This window comes from Coregonus clupeaformis, chromosome 12 (assembly GCF_020615455.1).
Source record: "Coregonus clupeaformis isolate EN_2021a chromosome 12, ASM2061545v1, whole genome shotgun sequence".
In the NCBI taxonomy this organism is placed as follows: domain Eukaryota; kingdom Metazoa; phylum Chordata; class Actinopteri; order Salmoniformes; family Salmonidae; genus Coregonus; species Coregonus clupeaformis.
The window spans coordinates 23,742,971-23,768,385 of record NC_059203.1 but is presented as its reverse complement, the minus strand read 5'-3'; the positions used below and the strand labels follow the sequence as shown (position 1 = coordinate 23,768,385).

Sequence of the window (25,415 nt, the reverse complement as noted above, 5' to 3'; positions counted from 1 at the left end):
GTGTGTGTGTGTGTGTGTGTGTGCGTGTGTGTGTAGGCGAGCATGCCATCTTTCACTGCTCACAAGTCAAGAGACAGCATGTGTCTGTGTCATGCCTCTTATCACTTTGTTCTGACAAAATACAGACATGAGCCTGTCATGCTGGTGTGAGTGTAAAGGGGGGGATGCAGGAGAGCATGGATTAAGACATAACAAAGTTGAATCATACAGCCATTTGGCTGCTCAAATATCTCTTTGTATTGCTGACAAGGTAGACAACTTTTAAAATCCTTCTATTTGTGTGTAATCTATGTAACAATGATTTATACTGTATGCATGAACTGGAGAGGAAACAAGGGAATGGTCAGAGGTGGTGTGTGTGTTAACACTTCTGACTGTAAAAACAGACACCAATAATATCCTTGCGGTACTTTGAGGTTCTCAATCATGCTCTGCTTTGCACAAAGCTAGCAAGAGTAAAATAAAATCGCATATGCTTAATGAGCTACATTACAAAATAATGACAGAGTAATTGCAGTGAAAGCTGGAGTTTAGATTGAATCACTGTAACCTAGGCCAATAAATCAAAAACTGAAAATATAATGTATACCAATACAAAATTAGGCTATCATTTTTTTCTCTCAATTTTTGACATCTCAGTAGCACACACACACACACACACACACACACACACATACACACACATACACCAAATCTGGTTTGGAGTGTGCCCACCTCCCCATTTTAATATCCAAAGCTCCACCCCAAAATAAGTTTGCCATGAACTCCCTCTATGAGTCTTACGCTGCTAGTATGAGAGGGAGATTCAGAGTGAAACGGGATCCTATTCCATTCACGATGAATTCATTTATATGTTGGAATATGCATTACCAAACATTTCAGGCAGGCGTTTCACAACTCATAGCAGGTTAAATATTGTCTTGCGATTCGATGAAAGAAAAGACGCATAAAAGAGATGGGCACTGGACGGCGACTTTCAACAATTTCAGTCAACTCAATCCTGGGAAATCCAGGTTATTGCGCCCGGTTCGTTGTACTTGCAGTGGTTTTTATTCAGGTGTGCGCAACGTTTAACTTGGAAACAGAAAACCGGGTCGTCTACTCTGGACCTAAGGGAAGTTTTTTCGGTTATTCCTTGGATTTTTTCTACAATAATGCATCTAGGTGAGTGCGCATTAATCTTACCCCTCAGTTAGATTTGCTTTCTTTTATGGTGTTTTAGGCAAATGCCACCACACTATACACAAATCCATTAACTTCAAAAGGGATATGAATTATTCCCTATTTGATATTCTTGTAATTCAATGTAGTCTACTTTCACGCATGGTCTACACGGCATTGTACTATTTCGATTTGAATAACGGTTTGTAGGGAACTGCATTGGACAAGCGCAGGTTGACGTTTATTGTCATGAATCTTGTCCTGGAGGCAGAACTGAGCGATTTTTGCTAGATGGGCCAGCTGCAAAGTTAAAATGTTCTATTTCGTAAAAATATTTTATAACTTTGTGGCTGTGCCAGCTAGTGACTACTCTGCAGAGCTGCCTCCAGACCAAGATTTATGACAATAAATGGCAACCCGCTTACTCTCATGGTGTGATATCATCTTAAAGGGAAGCTCCACTCGGAAAAAAATGCAGAAATATTGTTTTTATTAGTCCACTGTTGATACAGTCCCAAAATGTTTTCCATGTCAGCAGTCAAGTTTTCAAGACATTGGACTTTGAAGAAGCAAATTGCCACCGGCTGTATCATCATGCTAAGTAGGCTATTTTCCATATGTTCACTTTCTCCAGCATAGCCTGTGGTCAGTAAGCTAGGCCTGATAGCCGATAAAGCATTTGTCGTTATTCATTGATTATTCTGTGATATATTCCAGAAAGATATATTCAGCATTTTTGCGGATCTGGATCAAATAAAGTGAAAATGAAAATCCTTGGATGAATGGGGATTCCATGGACTTTGAATAGGGTCCCCCCCCCACCCTTCTAGAATTGTATTATATAAAGAACACAAATATAAATGCAACATGCAACAATTTCAAAGATTTTACTGAGTTACAGTTCATATAAGGAAATCAGTCAATTGAAATAAATTCATTAGGCCCTAATCTATGGATTTCATATGACTGGTAATACAGATATGCACCTGTTGGTCACAGATACCTTTAAAAAAAGGTAGGGGCATGGATCAGAAAACCAGTCAGTATCTGGTGTGACCGCCATTTGCCTCATGCAGTGAGACACATCTCCTTTGCATAGAGTTGATCAGGCTGTTGATTGTGGCCTGTGGAATGTCGTCCCACTCCTCTTCAATGGCTGTGTGAAGTTGCTGGATATTGGCGGGAACTGGAACACACTGTTGTGCACCTCGATCCAGAGCATCCCAAACATGCTCAATGGGTGACATGTCTGGTGAGTATGCAGGCCATGGAAGAACTGGGAATTGTGTACAGATCCTTGCGACATGGGGCCGTGCATTATCACACTGAAACATGAGGTTTTGGTGGCAGATTAATGGCACGACAATGGGCCTCAGGATCTATTCACAGTATCTCTGTGCATTCAAATTGCCATAGATAAAATTAAATTGTGTTCGCTGTCTGTAGCTTATGCCTGCCCATACCATAACACCACCGCCACCATGGGGCACTCTGTTCACAACATTGACATCAGCAAACCGCTCGCCCACACTACGCCATACACGTGGTCTGCGGTTGTGAGGCCGGTTGGATGTACTGCCAAATTCTATAAAATGACGTTGGAGGTGGCTTATAGTAGAGAAATTAATATTCAATTCTCTGGCAACAGCTCTGGTGGACATTCCTGCAGTCCGCATGCCAATTGCACACTCCCTCAAAACTCTGTGGCATTGTGTTGTGTGACAACACTGCACATTTTAGAGTGGCCTTTTATTGACCCCAGCACAAGATGCAACTGTGTAATGATCATGCTGTTGAATCAGCTTCTTGATATGCCACGTCTGTCAGTTGGATGGATTATCTTGGCAAAGGAGAAATGCTCACTAACAGGGATGTAAACAAATCTGTTCCCAAAATTTGAGAGAAATACGCTTTTTGTGCGTATGGAAAATGTCTGGGATCGTTTATTTGAGCTCATGAAACATGGGACCAACACTTTACATGTTGCGTTTTATATTTTTGTTCAGTGTAATTTCTTTCATATTTACGGATTCATGGATGCTATTAGCCAGCAGTAGAAGGTAAAGTCTCATGAACCTTGAACATCATTCCCCTAAATAACTCACTAAAGAATATTTCTAAGCCTATTATAATACAAATACACACACACGGCCTATCCTTTTTAGAGCAACCATCGTCATCAACAGTGTCATGGCAGCTGAAGACAATTAAAGGACATGAGCAGTAAGGTAGTAGTCTGTTTGTAAACTTCAAGTCCCTTTCTTTTAAATGACCATTAGAGACCATCAGCAGGGAGGAAGTCCAATGGTTTAAACTGAACTGAAGTATCATCTTGCACCATTACTCAGGAAATAAGCAAAACATGAACAGCCCTTGTCCATTAATCTCACGGTAGAAATTGAGCCTGGGGGCGAGGTTACATGTAGGTAGCTTGATCAAATAGTGAGAGATGGCGTGACCTAGACCTAGGTTTGAACAACCACAGTGTCAGACTATGGTTGGACTAATTCTAATAAGAAAGGGGCATCAAGTTGGTCATGCAGGCCAAGTTTACAATGGGATCACTCTAGAGATTTAGCTTTGACATAATCATGAGGCCTATAATATAATGTCCCGTGTAGCTCAGTTGGTAGAGCATGGCGCTTGCAACGCCAGGGTTGTGGATTCAATTCCCATGGGGGAAGAGTATGAAAAAAAAAGTATGCACTCACTAACTGTAAGTCGCTCTGGATAAGAGCGTCTACTAAAAATTAAATGATAATGTTAGGTCACAATGCTCATTTTCCTAATAGTTAATAAGGACGACCCATTTACTCAAATCTGAGGGTCACCATTAAACATCGGGGCTGAGCTGATCGATGTTTAAACACATATTTAGAGGCTAGGCCTATATCAACTCCCCCTGCCCCAGCTTTCCTTCTACCGTTTTCTGACAGATGTGTGTTGTGGAGTCATTACCAAGATGTTGATTCAGCCCAATTGTAGAAGTCAGCTCTTTTCCCCCTGGTGCTTTATTTGCCTTGTCAGGACAGGACAACGGTAGCCTTTGTGCTGAAATAAACTAAATCATTGAATAGCTACCTATTTTTATTGTTTTGATTTCGTAAACTTGATCATATGACTGTTGCTCACTCCTGCCTGGTTTTGGTTGGAGTAGGTGGACAGCAGTTGATGTCATAGAGAGACAAATAGAGTGACACACTTTTTTTCTCACTCGCCCCAAAAAGGCTCCGCTCATGTCCATGCATGCCGCAAATTAGATTGTGTTGTCCCATACAGGTGGTTTCCAGAGTTTGCTGTTTTTCAGCATGCCAAAGTTGTTTATGTGTCTCAGCGACATACACAGTGTGAGTCAATAAGCCTAGTTAACACAGAACCCTAGTGTTTTGGTAAAGAGGGTGTCTGGCAATAAGCCTAGTTAACACAGAACCCTAGTGTTTTGGTAAAGAGGGTGTCTGGCAATAAGCCTAGTTAACACAGAACCCTAGTGTTTTGGTAAAGAGGGTGTCTGGCAATAAGCCTAGTTAACACAGAACCCTAGTGTTTTGGTAAAGAGGGTGTCTGGCAATAAGCCTAGTTAACACAGAACCCTAGTGTTTTGGTAAAGAGGGTGTCTGGCAATAAGCCTAGTTAACACAGAACCCTAGTGTTTTGGTAAAGAGGGTGTCTGGCAATAAGCCTAGTTAACACAGAACCCTAGTGTTTTGGTAAAGAGGGTGTCTGGCAGTAATAAGTGATCAGCAGCAGCTGTATGGTTGTGTTGAATAAGCTGCAATGTTAATGCAGTGATTTCCCTACATTAAAGTGTCGTGTTCGTTCTCGTCATTTATTCCATTTCCACAGATTGTCGCCATTTGCCCCCTTAGTAGCCCAATACTCCACTGAAATGTGTTTCGTGTTTAGCCTCTTTGGTGGAATACTGATTGATTAAATGTAGGTATCCTACACTGCGTCTTTTGGATTGTGGAGAGATGGAAGTAGACTAGAATGTCCCATCTTCTCTCTCTCTCGCTCACTCGCTCGCTCTCCTATCTACCCATTTACCCTCCTCCTCCCTCTATCAGTCCAGTAGAGGTGATGGAGATAAAAACTAGCCTCAGCTATGATCTGTTTACTGAGACAGGACAGAGCCATTGGGGAACGTTATGACAGACTGGTGGCGATGATGATGATGATGATGATGATGATGATGAGGTACCTGTAAAATGAGAAGGATCCTTTCAGGGCCTGTATTCATAAAGCATCTCATAGTAGGTGTGCTGATCTAGGATCAGTTTAGCCTTAAATCATAGATGGAGCATAGTTAATTAATTAAGAATATTATATTGTCAGGGGGGACATGATCCTAGATTAGCTGTCCTAAAATGAAATACTTTGTGAATGCAGCCCTGAACTGCCTTTTAAGTGAGTCAACATTACTTATAGGGAACAGGATCCATGAAGGGAGGGAGTATATGTGGCCAAATCATTGCTCAAATCAGTTAAAAACAGTAACCGAAGATTAATTGATCAAAAGTACTCATAGCTTCCTGTACTCCCACTTATGATTATTTTTGGCCGACTGTGCACTAATAATGTGTTTTTGTCTTCTGTTTTTATTCTACAGTTCCAGTATTCTGATTGGTGCTCCCAAAGCTAACACCAGCCAACCGAACGTCATAGAAGGTGGATCTGTGTACTTATGTCCCTGGAGCCAGGGTCAATGGGATTGCAGTGTCGTCATTTTTGACAAAGAAGGTAAGGTACCTGGCTGAATAACCTGGTGGAATTAGTTGGTGTGAATGTGTGGAAAAGCAGCTCATCAATGTTTCTTCCTTGTGTAAAGTATGATGAGTTTCCCCATTAACAATGTTAACATCAGGTTTCATACGTAGATTTTACAAAAGACAGTGTATACCGAATTTCAAAGTATTCCCCCCAGTTAAAGTTGATTGTTTAACCATAAACATTTCCCTTTAGCCATAAAACTATAAGGCTTCTATTAGCGAGCTGTCACGTTGTATAATGATTAGAAGACAGGCGCAGGAATACGTATTAGGGGTTTTATTACTCCACCCAAAACAAACACGTATATATATACAAAAGGGATGTAACCCAAACAAAGAGTGAGGTGTAACCTCTACACAATACACGGGACGAAACCCGTAAACAACCAGAATACAATACATGGTACTCATGAGACCAATGGACATGGGACAATAATCGACAAGGACAATGGGGAACAGAGGGCACATACAGTGGGGAAAAAAAGTATTTAGTCAGCCACCAATTGTGCAAGTTCTCCCACTTAAAAAGATGAGAGAGGCCTGTAATTTTCATCATAGGTACACGTCAACTATGACAGACAAAATGAGAAATTGTAGGATTTTTAATGAATTTATTTGCAAATTATGGTGGAAAATAAGTATTTGGTCAATAACAAAAGTTTCTCAATACTTTGTTATATACCCTTTGTTGGCAATGACACGGGTCAAACGTTTTCTGTAAGTCTTCACAAGGTTTTCACACACTGTTGCTGGTATTTTGGCCCATTCCTCCATGCAGATCTCCTCTAGAGCAGTGATGTTTCGGGGCTGTCGCTGGGCAACACGGACTTTCAACTCCCTCCAAAGATTTTCTATGGGGTTGAGATCTGGAGACTGGCTAGGCCACTCCAGGACCTTGAAATGCTTCTTACGAAGCCACTCCTTCTTGCCCTTGCTGATGGAAGGAGGTTTTCACTCAAACTCTAACGATACATGGCCCCATTCATTCTTTCCTTTACACGGATCAGTCGTCCTGGTCCCTTTTCAGAAAAACAGCCCCAAAGCATGATGTTTCCACCCCCATGCTTCACAGTAGGTATGGTGTTCTTTGGATGCAACTCAGCATTCTTTGTCCTCCAAACACGACGAGTTGAGTTTTTACCAAAAAGTTCTCTTTTGGTTTCATCTGACCATATGACATTCTCCCAATCCTCTTCTGGATCATCCAAATGCACTCTAGCAAACTTCAGATGGGCCTGGACATGTACTGGCTTAAGCAGGGGGACACGTCTGCCACTGCAGGATTTGAGTCCCTGGCGGCGTAGTGTGTTACTGATGGTAGGCTTTGTTACTTTGGTCCCAGCTCTCTGCAGGTCATTCACTAGGTCCCCCCATGTGGTTCTGGGATTTTTGCTCACCGTTCTTGTGGTCATTTTGACCCCACGGGCTGAGATCATGCGTGGAGCCCCAGATCGAGGGAGATTATCAGTGGTCTTGTATGTCTTCCATTTCCTAATAATTGCTCCCACAGTTGATTTCTTCAAACCAAGCTGCTTACCTATTGCAGATTCAGTCTTCCCAGCCTGGTGCAGGTCTACAATTTTGTTTCTGGTGTCCTTTGACAGCTCTTTGGTCTTGGCCATAGTGGAGTTTGGAGTGTGACTGTTTGAGGTTGTGGACATGTGTCTTTTATACTGAAAACAAGTTCAAACAGGTGCCATTAATACAGGTAACGAGTGGAGGACAGAGGAGCCTCTTCAAGAAGAAGTTACAGGTCTGTGAGAGCCAGAAATACTTATTTTCCACCATAATTTGCAAATAAATTCATAAAAAATCCTACAGTGTGATTTTCTGGATTTTTTTTCTTCTCAATTTGTGTACCTATGATGAAAATTACAGGCCTCTCTCATCTTTTTAAGTGGGAGAACTTGCACAATTGGTGGCTGACTAAATACTTTTTCCCCCCACTGTATATACACATACTAATCAGGGGGAATGGGAACCAGGTGTGCGTAATGAGACAAGACAGTCCGGGGTTGGTGGTAATGATCCATGTCAGTGACGCCTAGAAAGCCGGTGACGTAGACCTCCGGAACTGGTGAACGGAATGAGCAGCAGGACTGGGGGGATCCGTGACACGAGCTCACTCACTAAGATGACCTTAAGGTTATGGTGATGAACCTCTCCGTCAAGGCTTAGGGATTCTTCACCAACAGTGCTCCGTTTTTATTTAAACCATTCTTTGAAGTTTGTCCTGTGTTTTGTAGTGGCCAAGTCTTCTCTCGTATTCCCCCTTTCCAAGGCCTATAGAGCCTAGTTTGATTTCCTAGCTGGCTGGCTTCAAGCCCAGTGTTGTAACTGTAATTAGGCCAAAGTCATTACGGGGACAAGGACCCCTGAGGACCCCTGGGCTGCCCCTAGCTCTGCCTGCCAGTGAAGCGGTCACAAACCCCATCAGATAAAGCAGGAAGTGGCCCACCATTTGAGGATCAGAGTGTGTGTTATCACAGGTCACAAACATATTATACGTTACATAGACACATACACACACTGGATACACACAGACTCAGAAACACACACACACAAATGCTCACACACATACTGTACACCAGTGGAAGCTATAGGAGGACGGGCTCGTTGTAATTTCTGGAATGGAATGAATGGAATGGTATCAAACACGTCAAACATGGAAACCACATGTTTGACTCCGTTCCATTCTGTACTCAGGTACAGACACGAATGCACATAAACAGGATACACACATATACAGAGCCTTCAGAAAGTATTCACACCCCTTGACTTTTTCCACATTTTGTTGTGTTACAGCCTGAATAAAATTGATTAAATTCCTATTTTTTTGTCACTGGCCTACACACAATACTCCATAATGTCAAAGTGGAATTGTGTTTTTTGAAATGTTTACAAATAAGTAAAAAATGAAAATGGAAATGTCTTGAGTCAATAAGTATTCAACCCCTTTGTTATGACAAGCCTAAATAAGTTCAGGAGTAAACATTTGCTTAACAAGTCACATAATAAGTATGGACTCACTCTGTGTGCAATAATAGTGTTTAACATGATTTTTGAATGACTACCTCATCTTTGTACCCCACACATACAATTATCTGTAAGGTCCCTCAGTCAAGCAGTGAATTTCAAACACAGATTCAACCACATAGACCAGAGAGGTTTTCCAATGCCTCGCAAAGATATATCCCTTTGAGCATGGTGAAGTTATTTATTACACTTTGGATGGTGTATCAATACACCCAGTCACTACAAAGATACAGGCGTCCTTCCTAACTCAGTTACCGGAGAGAAAGGAAACCACTCAGGGATTTCACCATGAGGCGAATGGTGACTTTAAAACAGTTACAGAGTTTAATGGCTGTGATAGGAGGAAACTGAGGATGGATCAACAACATTGTAGTTACGCCACAATACTAACCTAATTGACAGAGTGAAAAGAAGGAAACCTGTACAGAATAACAAATATTCCAAAACATGCATCCTGTTTGCAATAAGGCACTAAAGTAATACTGCAAAATATTTGGAAAAGCAACCAACTTTTTGTCCTGAATACAAAGTGTTATGTTTGGGGCAAATCCAATACAACACATTACTGAGTACCACTCTCCATATTGTCAAGCGTAGTGGTGGCTACATCATGTTATGGGTATGCTTGTAATCGTTAAGGACTGGATAAAAAATCAACGGAATGGAGCTAGAGGTAAACCAGTTCAGTTTGCTTTCCATCAGACACTGGGTGATGAATTTACCTTTCAGTAGGACAATAAGCTAAAACACAAGGCCAAATCTACACTGGAGTTGCGTACAAAGAAGACAGTGAATGTTCCTGAGTGGCCGAGTTACAGTTTTGACTAAAAATGGCTTGAAAATCTATGGCAAGACCTGAAAATGGTTGTCTAGCAATGATCAACAATTAATTTGACAAAGCTTGAAGAATTCTAAAAAGAATAATGGGCAAATGTTTCACAATCCAGGTGTGGCAAGCTCTTAGCGACTTACCCAGAAAGACTCACAGCTGTAATCGCTGCCAAAGGTGATTCTAGCATGTATTGACTCAGGGGGTTGAATACTTATCTAATCAAGATATTAGTGTTTTATTTTTCATGATTTTTATTTTTACAAATGTTAGAATTTTTCTTCCACTTTGACATTACAGAGTATTTTGTGTAGATCGTTAACAAAGAAAATGACAATTAAATCCATTTTAATCCCATTTTGTAACACAACACAATGTGGATTAAGTCCAGGGGTGTGAACACTTTCTGAAGGTAATGTACTGTATACTGTACTCAGACATGAATACCCATAAACTGGATACACCTTCTCTTGCACGTAAACTGTTTATACATACACAAATACAGACACATGCACTGCTTACAAACCAAACTGTGAACACAAACACATACTGTGTACACAAACATGTGTATACATCCACCGGCTTATATGCACACAAATATACAAATATACACCCTAATATGTACATTCTCCAAATTGAAGGAACAGCTGATGTGATAATTAATTCAGGAATTAAGATGATAGCCGTTTTACACAGACAGACATACAGTCAGACAGACAGGAAGACACACACACACTGCCCTGGTTCCTTCCTTTCACGTGCTTGTGCAACGCAATGTTTCCCGTGCAGGTATCTGGGTTCAAAGGGTATAGTGTGTACTACAGACACAGTCCAGACCCCTGCAGCCAGACAGACAGACAGACAGACACAGTCCAGACCCCAGCAGCCAGACAGACAGACAGACATAGGGCAGACCCCAGCAGCCAGACAGACAGACCGACAGGGCAGCGGTAAGGGAAGGTTAATGTCACCACTCAAGTCTATGCGTCAGACAAATGCATCAGACCCATACTCCCAAGTCTACCGCGTCAAATATTTAAACTTCTTAATCTTTTTCTTACCTGGGAAGTAGTCTATTGGCCAAAGTGACTGTCTGCAGCTGACGGCTCATGCTTTTTTAATGATGAAATTTGGGTGAACTATCCCTTTAAGGAGCATTTAGGGGTGTTCATAGCGAGGCTTCTCCTCATTCGTGTTCATTATCTCTCAACATGACTTAAATTTGACCTAATCTCAGCACCCAGAACCAAGTCTCTCGTGTGCTCTCCTAGCCAGCTGCTCAATGTTTTTGTCTGTCACAAGAAACTGTTTTACCAGACCCCCCCAATACATATACCGTTTCTGAAACCTGTCTTGAGTACCACCAGCCATTCCTTTTTTTTTTTACAGTCCCTCCCCTTTTGTATTTATTGGACAGGATAGAGAGAAACAAGTATAGAAGGACACAAAGTGCTACAGCGCAGTGGGACGGATTGGAACCCATGCTGGCAGCGGCAGTACACAGTGCATGTTACCAAGAGGCAGCGGACCACCCCAGCCATTGCATGTATTTGATGTATTTCAGTGCAAGGACACCTGATTCAAATGATCAACTAATCATTAAATAAAATAAAATGTTATTTGTCACATGCTTCGTAAACAACCGGTGTAGACTAACAGTGAAATGCTTACTTACAGGTCCTTTTCCAACAATGCAGAGTTAAAGATGTAAAAACATACAAAAATAAAATAAATAGTGACACGAGGAATAAATACACAGTGAATAACAAATAACAATAATGAGTTAAAATAACATGGCTATATACAGGAAGTAGAAAAAAAACATGACTATATACAGGAAGTAGAAAATAACATAGCTATGTACAGGGAGTAGAAAATAACATAGCTATATACAGGGAGTATAAAATAACATGTCTATATACAGGGAGTATAAAATAACATGGCTATATACAGGGAGTATAAAATAACATGGTTATATACAGGGAGTAGAAAATAATATAGCTATATACAGGGAGTATAAAATAACATGGCTATATACAGGGAGTATAAAATACCATGGTTATATACAGGGAGTATAAAATAACATGGTTATATACAGGGAGTATAAAATAACATAGCTATATACAGGGAGTATAAAATAACATAGCTATATACAGGGAGTAGAAAATAACATAGCTATATACAGGGAGTATAAAATAACATGTCTATATACAGGGAGTATAAAATAACATGGCTATATACAGGGAGTATAAAATAACATGGTTATATACAGGGAGTAGAAAATAATATAGCTATATACAGGGAGTATAAAATAACATGGCTATATACAGGGAGTACCAGTACCAAGTCGATCACGCCCCTCATTAGTGGAATCAGGTGTGATTGTCCTGAAATAAGTGGAACAGTAGGGTTACTTGAGGAGGGGTTTGGGAAACACTGGTGTAGCTATTACAATGTCATACAAGTACTGCATTACGAATGTAAAGGTGCGTTTCTTTGGCATCTTCCAGGAGATCGCAGTTTCCATGTCAACGACGTCGACGTCCAGGTCGAGTTCAAGTCCCATCAGTGGTTTGGGGCGACGGTGCGTTCCCATGGCAACACTGTTCTGGTAAGATAGGCTTCTACGTTCTGTGGGATAGAAGGGAATAGGTCATCATCTAACTGTCCTGTTAGAATTGCTCACAGAAATATATATATACAGTATCTCACAAAAGTGAGGACACCCCTCACATTTTTGTAAATATTTGAGTATATCTTTTCATGTGACAACACTGAAGAAATGACACTTTGCTACAATGTAAAGTAGTGAGTGTACAGCTTGTATAACAGTGTAAATTTGCTGTCCCCTCAAAATAACACAACACACAGCCATTCATGTCTAAACAGCTGGCAACAAAATTGAGTACACCCTTAAGTGAAAATGTCCAAATTGGGCCCAAAGTGTCAATATTTTGTGTGGCCACCATCATCTTCCAGCACTGCCTTAACCCTCTTGGGCATGGAGTTCACCAGAGCTTCACAGGTTGCCACTGTAGTCCTCTTCCACTCCTCCATGACGACATCACAGAGCTGGTGGATGTTAGAGACCTTGTACTCCTCCACCTTCTGTTTGAGGATGCCCCACAGATGCTCAATAGGGTTTAGGTCTGGAGACATGCTTGGCCAGTCCATCACCTTTACCCTCAGCTTCTTTAGCAAGGCAGTGGTCGTCTTGGAGGTGTATTTGGGGTCGTTATCATGTTGGAATACTGCCCTGCGGCCCAGTCTCCGAAAGGAGGGGATCATGCTCTGCTTCAGTATGTCACAGTACATGTTGGCATTCATGGTTCCCTCAATGAACTGTAGCTCCCCAGTGCTGGCAGCACTCATGCAGCCCCAGACCATGACACTCCCACCACCATGCTTGACTGTAGGCAAGACCTGGTTGCCGCCACACACGCTTGACACCATCTGAACCAAATAAGTTTATCTTCGTCTCATCAGACCACAGGACATGGTTCCAGTAATCCATGTCCTTAGTCTGCTTGTCTTCAGCAAACTGTTTGCGGGCTTTCTTGTGCATAATCTTTAGAAGAGGCTTCCTTCTGGGACAACAGCCATGCAGACCAATTTGATGCAGTGTGCGGCGTATGGTCTGAGCACTGACAGGCTGACCCCCCCACCCCTTCAACCTCTGCAGCAATGCTGGCAGCACTCATAAATACGTCTATTTCCCAAAGACAACCTCTGGAAATGACGCTGAGCATGTGCACTCAACTTATTTGGTCGACCATGGCGAGGCCTGTTCTGAGAGTAATTGGGCCCAATTTTGACATTTTCACTTAGGGGTGTACTCACTTTTGTTGCCAGCGGTTTAGACATTAATGGCTGTGTGTTGAGTTATTTTGAGGGGACAGCAAATGTACACTTATACAAGCTGTACACTCACTACTTTACATTGTAGCAAAGTGTCATTTCTTCAGTGTTGTCACATGAAAAGATATACTCAAATATTTACAAAAATGTGAGGGGTGTACTCACTTTTGTGAGATACTGTATATATATAATTTTATTTGGATTTTGATATCGTTCACAAGTTCTACCACAAGTCGACCACAGGAGGTTGATGGCACCTTAATTGGGGAGGACAGGCTCGTGGTAATGGCTGGAGCGGAATGAGGGGAACGGTATGAAATACATCAAACACATGGTTTGATGCCATTCCATTTGCTCCATTCCAGACATTATTATGAGCCGTCCTCCCCTCAGCAGCCTCCACTGAAGTCGACCATAGCCCCAGTCATAAAAAGCTTTTCACTATGTGTCGGTGATGCCTATCAACATCCGACAGTTGATAGTTGTGAAGTTCTTGTGTGTTGTTTTGAATTCTAATCTTGTCTAACTCCTCTCTTGAATGTGTCCAAGGCTTGTGCCCCGAGGTATTACTGGAGAATGGAACATGACGCCCCCTTCTCGGACGCCACAGGAACCTGCTACCTCTCCGTGGACAACCTCAAGACGTTTGTGGAGTACGCCCCCTGTCGCACAGGTACAGTACTGCAACGACATCTTGATCCAAAATACTGTACCTGAAGTCAATTGAATGAAGTAGTGACGAAACATGCAGCCACAGGTTTGTCTTGTGAGGGTGAGGGCCGAATCTTGACTTTAGATCCAACTTGAACTTTCTTGACCACTGATGTCAATGGGAGGTTTGTTTGCGCACAATGTTATGATACTGCCCAGGGCCAGGTTTCCCGATAGCGATGGAGCTTACGCTTACGAGAGTTTTAAAGATGCACCTTTCCTACAACGGCCGAAGATGTAACCAGCTTTTCTCAAAACACCACCAGAGAGAACGTTCGCTAAGGCCATCGTTGGAACATGTGTCGATACTGATAGGATCGAAATAAAGGAAGCGTTACTCTCGGATCAGCTTTCTCCATTCAAATCTTACTTTAACATTATAATTATTTCACAATACTTACGACAGATCAGCTCCTAGAGAGATATTACCACCTACGGCTGCAATTATTGAGGCGGCTTTTTCTAATGCTTACCCAATAAAAATGCACTGAATCACAGAATTGGCACATTGGGTGGTCCTCTGTAGCTCAATTGGTAGAGCATGGCGCTTGTAACCCCAGGGTAGTGGGTTCGATCACCGGGACCACCCATACCTAAAAATGTATGCACACATGACTGTAAGTCGCTTTGGATAAAAGCGTCTGCTAAAGGGCATATTATTATTATTATTGCGCACGTTAGGCTACACATCATGAAATATATTTAGACAAATTACAGACCGTAGCAAAATAGAACTCAATTGATTGAAAGTTAAATATATTTCAATATGATTGAAATAGGCCTATAGCATACTGTATATATTTTAATGCAGTCATCTCGGTTTTTATTTGAAGCATATTCTTATATGTTGCTTGTTTGCATCAATTGCAAAGACATTGGTAACTTTGTATTTGTAGTCAACTTTCTTGTGAAGTTATCGGTGGTCACAGAGAAACGGATAAACCATGTAATTCTATGTTTAGCGGAGATCTGTGAATAAAGTGACGCGGGAAGGCAAAAAAACATCTAACGGCGCACTTAGCTGTTCTGAGTGGTCTGAGGCAGGCGTTAGATTACACTTTTTTCAAGTGCAACGTAAATAACAATGGGAAACAGCTCAGATATTTAACGATTCTCCTACAAAGGTTCTAACGATGAACTTAGCCTTTTGGATGCTTTTGGGAAACCGGGCCCTGGATGGGCCATTTGGGTGGTGGCCTTTTCAATGTTTTCTGCATCGCTTCCTTTTACCTCAGAGAGACATGGTCCCGCAGGGCAGGGCTACTGTCAGGGTGGGTTCAGTGCTGACTTCACCAAGGTACGTAGAAGAGGACAAGTAACAATTCATTAACAAATAATTTAAAATAGATTATCTTTGAGTGTTTAAAGGGGAGAACTCCTTATGTTCTTGGGTGCTGTTCCAGAAAGCAGGATCAATAAGTTAGAGATTTTTTGTATGGGGCGGCAGGTAGCCCCTCCGCACCTCTCTAAAAACCTGTGTATATACTGTATGTGTGTTTTTCGGAGGGGTTGGGTTAAAAGTGGAAGTAACATTTTGGTTGGACCTTGTGTGCAATTGACCAATAAAGTAATTTTAATCTTAGCCAGGTAACTGTCCCAGAAATTCTGAATGAACTTCCAATTAACTTTCAAGAAATATAGACTTGAAATTGGCATTGTATAATTGACTCAACAACAAACAACCCATATTCAGTTTTGCTTTCTGAATGATTCAGAAAATCAAGACATATCTGTCTGCTTATCAAAGTAAGCTGGCTAACTGAATGATCATGCTTTCTGGAACAGCCCACTGTATGCATACTGTACAGTCCTGGTCAAAAGTTTTGAGAATGACACAAATACTGATTTTCACAAAGTCTGCTGCCTCAGTTTTGACTCCAGAATGTCATGAAGAGTGATCAGATGAATTGCAATTAATTGTAAAGTCATTGTTCTTCCTCTGTTAACCATGGTTACCTGCAAGGAAACACGTGCCGTCATCATTGCTTTGCACAAAAAGGGCTTCCCAGGCAAGGATATTGCTGCTAGTAAGACTGCACCTAAATCAACCATTTATCGGATCATCAAGAACTTCAAGGAGAGAGGTTCAATTGTTGTGAAGAAGGCGTCAGAGCGCCCAAGAAAGTTCAGCAAGCGCCAGGACCATCTCCTAAAGTTGATTCAGCTGCGGGATCGGGGCACCACCAGTGCAGAGCTTGCTCAGGAATGGCAGCAGGCAGGTGCGAGTGCATCTATATGCACAGTGAGGCAAAGACTTTTGGAGGATGGCCTGGTGTCAAGAAGGGCAGCAAAGAAGCCACTTCTCTCCAGGAAAAACATCAGGGACAGACTGATATTCTGCAAAAGGTACAGGGATTGGACTGCTGAGGACTGGGGTAAAGTAATTTTCTCTGATGAATCCCCTTTCCGATTGTTTGGGGCATCCGGAAAACAGCTTGTCCGGAGAAGACAAGGTGAGCGCTACCATCAGTCCTGTGTCATGCCAACAGTAAAGCATCCTGAGACCATTCATGTGTGGGGTTGCTTCTCAGCCAAGGGAGTGGGCTCACTCACAATTTTGCCTAAGAACACAGCCATGAATAAAGAATGGTACCAACACATCCTCCGAAAGCAACTTCTCCCAACCATCCAAGAACAGTTTGGTGATGACCAATGCATTTTCCAGCATGATGGAGCACCTTGCCATAAGGCAAAAGTGATAACTAAGTTGCTCGGGGAACAAAACATCGACATTTTGGGTCCATGGCCAGGAAACTCCCCAGACCTTAATCCCATTGAGAACTTGTGGTCGATCCTCAAGAGGCAGGTGGACAAACAAAACCCCACAAATTCTGACAAACTCCAAGCATTGATTATGCAAGAATGGGCTGCCATCAGTCAGGATGTGGCCCAGAAGTTAATTGACAGCATTCCAGGGCAGATTGCAGAGGTCTTGAAAAAGAAGGGTGAACACTGCAAATATTGACTCTTTACATAAACTTAATGTAATTGTCAATAAAAGCCTTTGACACTTATGGAATGCTTGTAATTATACTTCAGTATACCATAGTAACATCTGAGAAAAATATCTCATAACACTGAAGCAGCGAACTTTGTAAAGACCAATACTTGTCATTCTCAAAACTTTTGACCACGACTGTATGTTTAGCCACATAACATAAGACTTACATGGAGTTTCAAAAGTTTGAAAACTTGCTTGATACCTAAGGTGCTCATCAGAGTGGTGGTTTTCTGTGTGTTTCAGGATGGGAAGATTGTTCTTGGAGGACCAGGAAGCTTTTACTGGCAAGGTGAGTGCGCTATTAGATTTATGATTGGATCCTATTGGGACCATGTGTGGATTTCTGTGAATTGGCTCAAGTACAGTATGTAGAGATAGCATACAGTACAGTAGTTCACTATACTGGGAATTCCCACTCTCTCATTTTTCCTTTTTATTAGACAGGTACAATGGAGAGAGACAGGTACAGTGGAGAAAGACAGGTACAGTGGAGAAAGACAGGTACAGTGGAGAGAGACAGGTACAGTGGAGAGGGACAGGTACAGTGGAGAGATACAGGTACAGTGGAGAGAGACAGGTACAGTTGAGAAAGACAGGTACAGTGGAGAAAGACAGGTACAGTGGAGAGAGACAGGTACAGTGGAGAAAGACAGGTACAGTGGAGAGAGACAGGTACAGTGGAGAAAGACAGGTACAGTGGAGAAAGACAGGTACAGTGGAGTGAGACAGGTACAGTGGAGAGAGACAGGTACAGTGGAGAGAGACAGGTACAGTGGAGAGAGACAGGTACAGTGGAGTGAGACAGGTACAGTGGAGAGAGACAGGTACAGTGGAGAAAGACAGGTACAGTTGAGAAGGACAGGTACAGTGGAGAGGGACAGGTACAGTGGAGAGAGACAGGTACAGTGGAGAGAGACAGGTACAGTGGAGATAGACAGGTACAGTGGAGAGAGACAGGTACAGTGGAGAAAGACAGGTACAGTGGAGAGAGACAGGTACTGTGGAGATAGACAGGTACGTTGGAGAAGGACAGGTACAGTGGAGAGAGACAGGTACAGTGGAGAGAGACAGGTACAGTGGAGAGAGACAGGTACAGTGGAGAAAGACAGGTACAGTGGAGAAAGACAGGTACAGTGGAGAGAGACAGGTACAGTGGAGAGAGACAGGTACAGTGTAGAAAGACAGGTACAGTGGAGAAAGACAGGTACAGTGGAGTAAGACAGGTACAGTGGAGAGAGACAGGTACAGTGGAGAGAGACAGGTACAGTGGAGAGAGACAGGTACAGTGGAGAGAGACAGGTACAGTGGAGAGAGACAGGTACAGTGGAGAGAGACAGGTACAGTGGAGAGAGACAGGTACAGTGGAGATAGACAGGTACAGTGGAGAGAGACAGGTACAGTGGAGAAAGACAGGTACAGTGGAGAGAGACAGGTACTGTGGAGATAGACAGGCACAGTGGAGAGGGACAGGTACGTTGGAGAAGGACAGGTACAGTGGAGAGAGACAGGTACAGTGGAGAGAGACAGGTACAGTGGAGAGAGACAGGTACAGTGGAGAGAGACAGGTACAGTGGAGAAAGACAGGTACAGTGGAGAAAGACAGGTACAGTGGAGAGAGACAGGTACTGTGGAGATAGACAGGTACAGTGGAGATAGACAGGTACAGTGGAGAGAGACAGGTACAGTGGTGAGAGACAGGTACAGTGGAGAGAGACAGGTACAGTGGAGAGAGACAGGTACAGTGGAGAGAGACAGGTACAGTGGAGAGAGACAGGTACAGTGGAGAGAGACAGGTACAGTGGAGAGAGATTTGTGTGTGTCAGTATAGCGAAAGGCGGGATTAGAACCTGCGCAGACAACGGCATATTGTTCCCCAAGCGGCAAAGTTACCCCCTACACCCTCCACAGGGCCAAACTTCAACAGTCATTTTAGTGCAGCTAAAAAACATAGTTCAAAAGTCTCGGCTCTTGTCTTAACCCCTGACCTCTGACTCTTTTCTCCATCCTTTCCGGCTTACAGGTCAACTGATCTCAGCCACCACAGAGGAAATTGTCAAGGCCTACTTCCCTTCCTACTTCCTGCTCTCTGTTACTGGGCAGATCCAGACTCGGCAGGTGCAGGGGAGCTATGACGACAGCTACCTCGGTTAGCATGGTCCACTTCTTCATAGGAGCTACAGTAGCTAGAGGCTGCATCTGACACCCTATTCCCCTCACAGTGCACTGCTTTTGACCAGAGCTCTAAGTGGTGGCCTTTCTTGATTTCTCATTTCTCTCTCTCTCTCTCTCTCTCTCTCTCTCTCTCTCTCTCTCTCTCTCTCTCTCTCTCTCTCTCTCTCTCTCTCTCTCTCTCTCTCTCTCTCTCTCTCTCTCTCTCTCTCTCTCTCTCTCTCTCTCTCTCTCTCTCTCTCTCTCTCTCTCTCTCTCGCTCTCTCGCTCTCTCTCTCTCTCGCTCTCTCTCTCTCACTCTCTAGGTTACTCTGTTGCCGGTGGGGAGTTCAGTGGAGATAATATTGAAGGTGAGGGCAGCATATTTACAGTGCCGACTTACTTGCTCGAGCATGATTGGGCTTTGGGTTTGCTTACGCCATAGCTCTGTCTAATAGTTAACCATCTAAAGACTCCCTATGCTCTAATATACTAATGTGCTCTAGTCATTAGAGCGCTAATAATTAGAACGCTAATAATTAGAGCGCTAGTCATTAGAGCATTAGTCATTAGAGCGCTGGTCATTAGAGCGCTAGTCATTAGAGTGCTAGTCATTAGAGTGCTAGTCATTAGAGCGCTTGTCATTAGAGTGTTAGTCATTAGAGCACTAAGTCATTAGAGCGCTAATAATTAGAACGCTAGTCATTAGAGCGCTAGTCATTAGAGCGCTAGTCATTAGAGCGCTCTTAGAGCATAAGTCATTAGAGCGCTAGTCATCAGAGCACTAGTCATTAGAGTGCTAGTCATTCGAGCGCTAGTCATTAGAGCATTAGTCATTAGAGCACTGGTCATTAGAGCGCTAGTCATTAGAGCATTAGTCATTAGAGCGCTAGTCATTAAAACACTCTTAGAGCATTAGTCATTAGAGCGCTAGTCATTAGAGCGCTAGTCATTATAGTGTTAGTCATTAGAGCGCTAGTCATTAGAGCGCTAGTCATTAGGGCATTAGTCATTAGGGCATTAGTCATTAGAGCATTAGTCATTAGAGCGCTGATCATTAGAGCGCTAGTCATTAGAGCATTAGTCATTAGAGCGCTGGTCATTAGAGCGCTAGTCATTAGAGCGCTAGTCATTAGAGCGCTAGTCATTAGAGCGCTAGTCATTAGAGTGTTAGTCATTAGAGTGTTAGTCATTAGAGCGCTAGTCATTAGAGTGCTAGTCATTAGAGCGCTAATAATTAGAACGCTAGTCATTAGAGTACTAGTCATTAGAGCGCTAGTCATTAGAGTGCCAGTCATTAGAGTGTTAGTCATTAGAGCGCTAGTCATTAGAGCGCTAGTCATTAGAGCGCTCTTAGAGAATAAGTCATTAGAGCGCTAGTCATCAGAGCACTAGTCATTAGAGTGCTAGTCATCCGAGCGCTAGTCATTAGAGCACAAGTCATTAGAGCATTAGTCATTAGAGCACTGGTCATTAGAGCGCTAGTCATTAGAGCATTAGTCATTAGAGCGCTAGTCATTAGAGCACTCTTAGAGCATTAGGCATTAGAGCGCTAGTCATTAGAGCGCTAGTCATTATAGTGTTAGTCATTAGAGCGCTAGTCATTAGAGCATCAGTCATTAGAACGCTGGTCATTAGAGCGCTAGTCATTAGAGCATTAGTCATTAGAGCGTCAGTCATTAGAGCGTTGGTCATTAGAGCGCCAGTCATTAGAGCGCTGGTCATTAGAGCGCTAGTCATTAGAGCGCTAGTCATTAGAGTGCTAGTCATTAGAGCGCTAGTCATTAGAGTGTTAGTCATTAGAGCGCTAGTCATTAGAGTGCTAGTCATTAGAGCGCTAGTCATTAGAGCGCTAGTCATTAGAGCGCTAATAATTAGAACGCTAGTCATTAGAGTGCTAGTCATTAGAGCGCTAGTCATTAGAGTGCCAGTCATTAGAGTGTTAGTCATTAGAGCGCTAGTCATTAGAGCGCTCTTAGAGCATAAGTCATTAGAGCGCTAGTCATCAGAGCACTAGTCATTAGAGTGCTAGTCATTCGAGCGCTAGTCATTAGAGCACTAGTCATTAGAGCATTAGTCATTAGAGCACTGGTCATTAGAGCGCTAGTCATTAGAGCATTAGTCATTAGAGCGCCGGTCATTAGAGCGTTGGTCATTAGAGCGCCAGTCATTAGAGCGCTAGTCATTAGAGTGTTAGTCATTAGAGCGCAAGTCATTAGATCGCTAGTCATTAGAGCGCTAGTCATTAGAGTGTTAGTCATTAGAGCGCTGGTCATTAGAGTGCTAGTCATTAGAGCATTAGTCATTAGAGCGCTAGTCATTAGAGCACTAGTCATTAGAGTGTTAGTCATTAGAGCATGTGAGTATATCAGAGCATATGATAATAATGTACTTATCACATGTCTTTCTAGTCTATTGTAGTAAGAACTTAACAGATAGTACTCTTGTATAGAAGACACGTTTAATACAAAGCGACTTGGCTCTCACTAATATATTTCCCTGAAGCTTGTCCAGTTCAGTAAGTCACTCAAAGCCACAACAGGAATATTTCCAACACTGGCTTATTTTTTAAGAAAATAAAAACTTGCACGCTGCGCTTGCCTGTATCACTACAATATCATAGAATTCCCATGCACCTGCAACAAACAAGCCTCAGCATTTCCGTTTTTAAACACTGGGTTATTACCAGCAAAGTTTGAACCCTTGTGTGTTCATATTTGGAGGTTATTGGACTCAACTGCCCTCTCCAATCTCATAAACTTCCTTTCTCTCATTCTCATTTTCTGTCTTTGCAGATTTCGTCACCGGAGTCCCCAAAGGACTCATGCTGTATGGTTTAGTAAGTCCTCACATATTTATACATATTTCATAATTCATTCTAGATTCAAGTTAACGAGGGTTGACATAGGGTTGACATAGGGTTGACATAGGGTTGACATAGGGTTGACATTGGGTTGACATAGGGTTGACATAGGGTTGACATTAGGTTGACATAGGGTTGACATAGGGATGACATAGGGTTGACATTGGGTTGACATAGGGTTGACATAGGGATGACATAAGGATGACATAGAACAGGGGTCGGCAACAGGCGGCTCACAGGCCAAATCCGGACCGCAAGTGGGTTTTTTTGGGGCCGCCCAAAGATTGTATTCAAACATATTTTAGTTTTTGGTCAAATAAGACTGTCAAATCACCAGGAATTCAGCTAAAACAATGTATTCAGGAAATCTGTTCCCAAGTATTCCTACAAATAAAAAGAGAGACATGCAGTATGTGATCATGTCTCAGTGTAATCAAGGTAAGAAATTATTGTTATTTTCAAATACAATCTCTTTTTGGGTTTACTTGTGGTCAGTGTACAAATTATTATGATTATGTTCCTGCCCCCCGACCACCCGCTCGGACAAAAATCGGCCTGCGGCTGAATCTAGTTGCCTACCCCTGACATAGAGGTAACGTATGTTACTGTAAAGAGAAAAAGGGAGTGAGAGGACGCCAAAATATAAACAGGGGGAATATCCATACAAAGATACGGTAAAACATTTTTATTTGGTTACATTCACATCCACTGCAGGAAGTGAATTAATAGGGAGATTTAAAGAGATAAATATATTTAACATACATAAACAACCCTAAAATGCATACATATTCATAAATACATGTGTAACACGTGTTTTACAATGGCCAGTCATTTTGTTGATGGTTCTACTACAATCATGGTTGATAACTGAAGGTCTTTTCCCAACTCTCTCAATGCAGGTGTCCATACTCAATGGAACAGATCTGAAATCCATGCTGAACCTAACCGGAGAACAGGTTGGTGCACATCTGCTTAACAGCAAGGGGGCTAGGCTATACTGTACTTTTGGTGCCTCTGTTTTGATATGTGGGTATATATAGCGGGGGTGCTGAAGGAATTTGCCCCCAGGTGATGGAGCCTGATCCCTGGGTCAGAGGTGAGCCTACGTAGGCCTATGTGTTCCATATGTTCTGATTGAATCAGAAACAGAGGCAGAAACAGCAGGCACACACACACACACACACACACACACACACACACACTCACAAAGAATAACGGCTACATACTAACTCAGGATTTTGTGTTGCTAACTGAGGGGGTGGGGAGCTTGTTTATACCAACACGCCATTGTGCCAAAGGGTCTGGATTCCTCATTCGCTAAATTGGTTTTTGGATTAAGTGACATGGTTGCCTTTATACTCTCGCAGTCTTCTAAATTATCCATGGTTGATAAACGAGACCCCTACTATTATACAAATGTAAGTGTGCTTAGTTTTTGTGTGTGTGTTTGTTGTTCTTGCTTCTGATTCTGTATGCGAGTGTCTGTGTGTGTGTCTGCCAGTGTTGGGGAAGCTACTCTAAGAATATAGTTGACCAAGCTACCAATTTACTTGACACTGAAACAAGTTTAAGTTACACTAAAGCTACACTTAAGAAAAATATAGTGTACTTACTTCTAAAGTTACTTTGAAAAAGTAGTTCACTATATCCAAACTATTTGGTGAAAAATTATCATATGTAAATCTGAAATGTCATAGACTACAGATTGCAAGAACAGATCACTCTGGAGTCAGATGTTAACAGAATGTGTAATTTAGCCTATTAAACACAAAAACAAAGTTTCAAGTGAGAATTAGGCAGGTCTGATGCCGAAACAGAAAGGAAATTACTACGTTACCCATATTTTCTATTCTTTTTGCAAAAAAAGGTAGTGTGTAGCTCCAGTAAATAGCTCCACCACTACATGGTAAAACAGTTAACTACTGAAAACACTACTTAGATGTGCATTTAGTTCAACTATCACCAAGCTACTGCAAAATGTAATTACATTACTAGTTGAACTACATGTAGTTCACTACTCCCCAACACCGGTGTCTGCATGTGTGCATGTTGGCGCATGGGCTGTTACTTGCAATGGGAAATCATTGCAAAACTTTGGGTTGAGGGTTCTGGGCATAAGAAGCACAACATGCTGTGTAAACAGCTAACTGACTGCTAACTGACTGCTAACTGACTGCTAACTGACTGCTTACTGACTGCTTACTGACTGCTAACTGACTGCTAACTGACTGCTAACTGACTGCTAACTGACTGCTAACTGACTGCTTACTGACTGCTAACTGACTGCTAACTGACTGCTGACTGCATAAGGAGAATGATCTGAAATAAACTCTTGGCTGGATTTGACTTGACGGACTCTTTAGGTTGACTTCTCTCCACATGAGTGCTTGGACTGAACCGTCAGACTCAGCTGTGTAAACAAAGAAATAAAAAGAAAGAGAGCAAGAAAAAAATAGTTGTATCTGCTTACCTCAGACCCCCGGGAGATCTGGGTCTGTAGCTCAATGTCTTGATGCTTGTGTTAGATCTGGGTCTGAAGCTCAATGTCTTGACGGTGTGTTAGATCTGGGTCTGAAGCTCAATGTCTTGACGGTGTGTTAGATCTGGGTCTGAAGCTCAATGTCTTCTTGACGGTTGTGTTAGATCTGGGTCTGAAGCTCAATGTCTTCTTGACAGTTGTGTTAGATCTGGGTCTGAAGCTCAATGTCTTCTTGATGGTTGTGTTAGATCTGGGTCTGAAGCTCAATGTCTTGACGGCTGTGTTAGATTTGGGTCTGAAGCTCAATGTCTTCTTGACGGTTGTGTTAGATCTGGGTCTGAAGCTCAATGTCTTCTTGACAGTTGTGTTAGATCTGGGTCTGAAGCTCAATGTCTTGACGGCTGTTTTAGATTTGGGTCTGAAGCTCAATGTCTTGACGCTTGTGTTAGATTTGTGTCTGAAGTTCAATGTCTTGACGGTTGTGTTAGATTTGGGTCTGAAGCTCAATGTCTTGACGGTTGTGTTAGATCTGGGTCTGAAGCTCAATGTCTTGACGGCTGTGT

The 25,415-nt window shown here is 42.4% G+C and overlaps 1 protein-coding gene across 1 annotated transcript in view; it reads left to right on the top strand.

Annotated features, from left to right (window-relative positions):
- The first annotated feature begins 805 nt into the window (after nt 1-805).
- LOC121578017 (integrin alpha-5) overlaps nt 806-25,415 on the top strand; it is a 55,893-nt gene continuing 31,283 nt past the window's right edge. The window contains exons 1-10 of the mRNA XM_041892057.2: nt 806-1,164; nt 5,768-5,898; nt 12,303-12,403; nt 14,200-14,323; nt 15,597-15,658; nt 17,606-17,651; nt 19,383-19,508; nt 19,837-19,881; nt 22,306-22,349; nt 23,273-23,329. Of these exons, the coding sequence (XP_041747991.1) occupies nt 956-1,164; nt 5,768-5,898; nt 12,303-12,403; nt 14,200-14,323; nt 15,597-15,658; nt 17,606-17,651; nt 19,383-19,508; nt 19,837-19,881; nt 22,306-22,349; nt 23,273-23,329 (945 nt within the window). The 5' untranslated portion in view covers nt 806-955. The remainder of the gene's footprint in view (nt 1,165-5,767; nt 5,899-12,302; nt 12,404-14,199; nt 14,324-15,596; nt 15,659-17,605; nt 17,652-19,382; nt 19,509-19,836; nt 19,882-22,305; nt 22,350-23,272; nt 23,330-25,415) is intronic.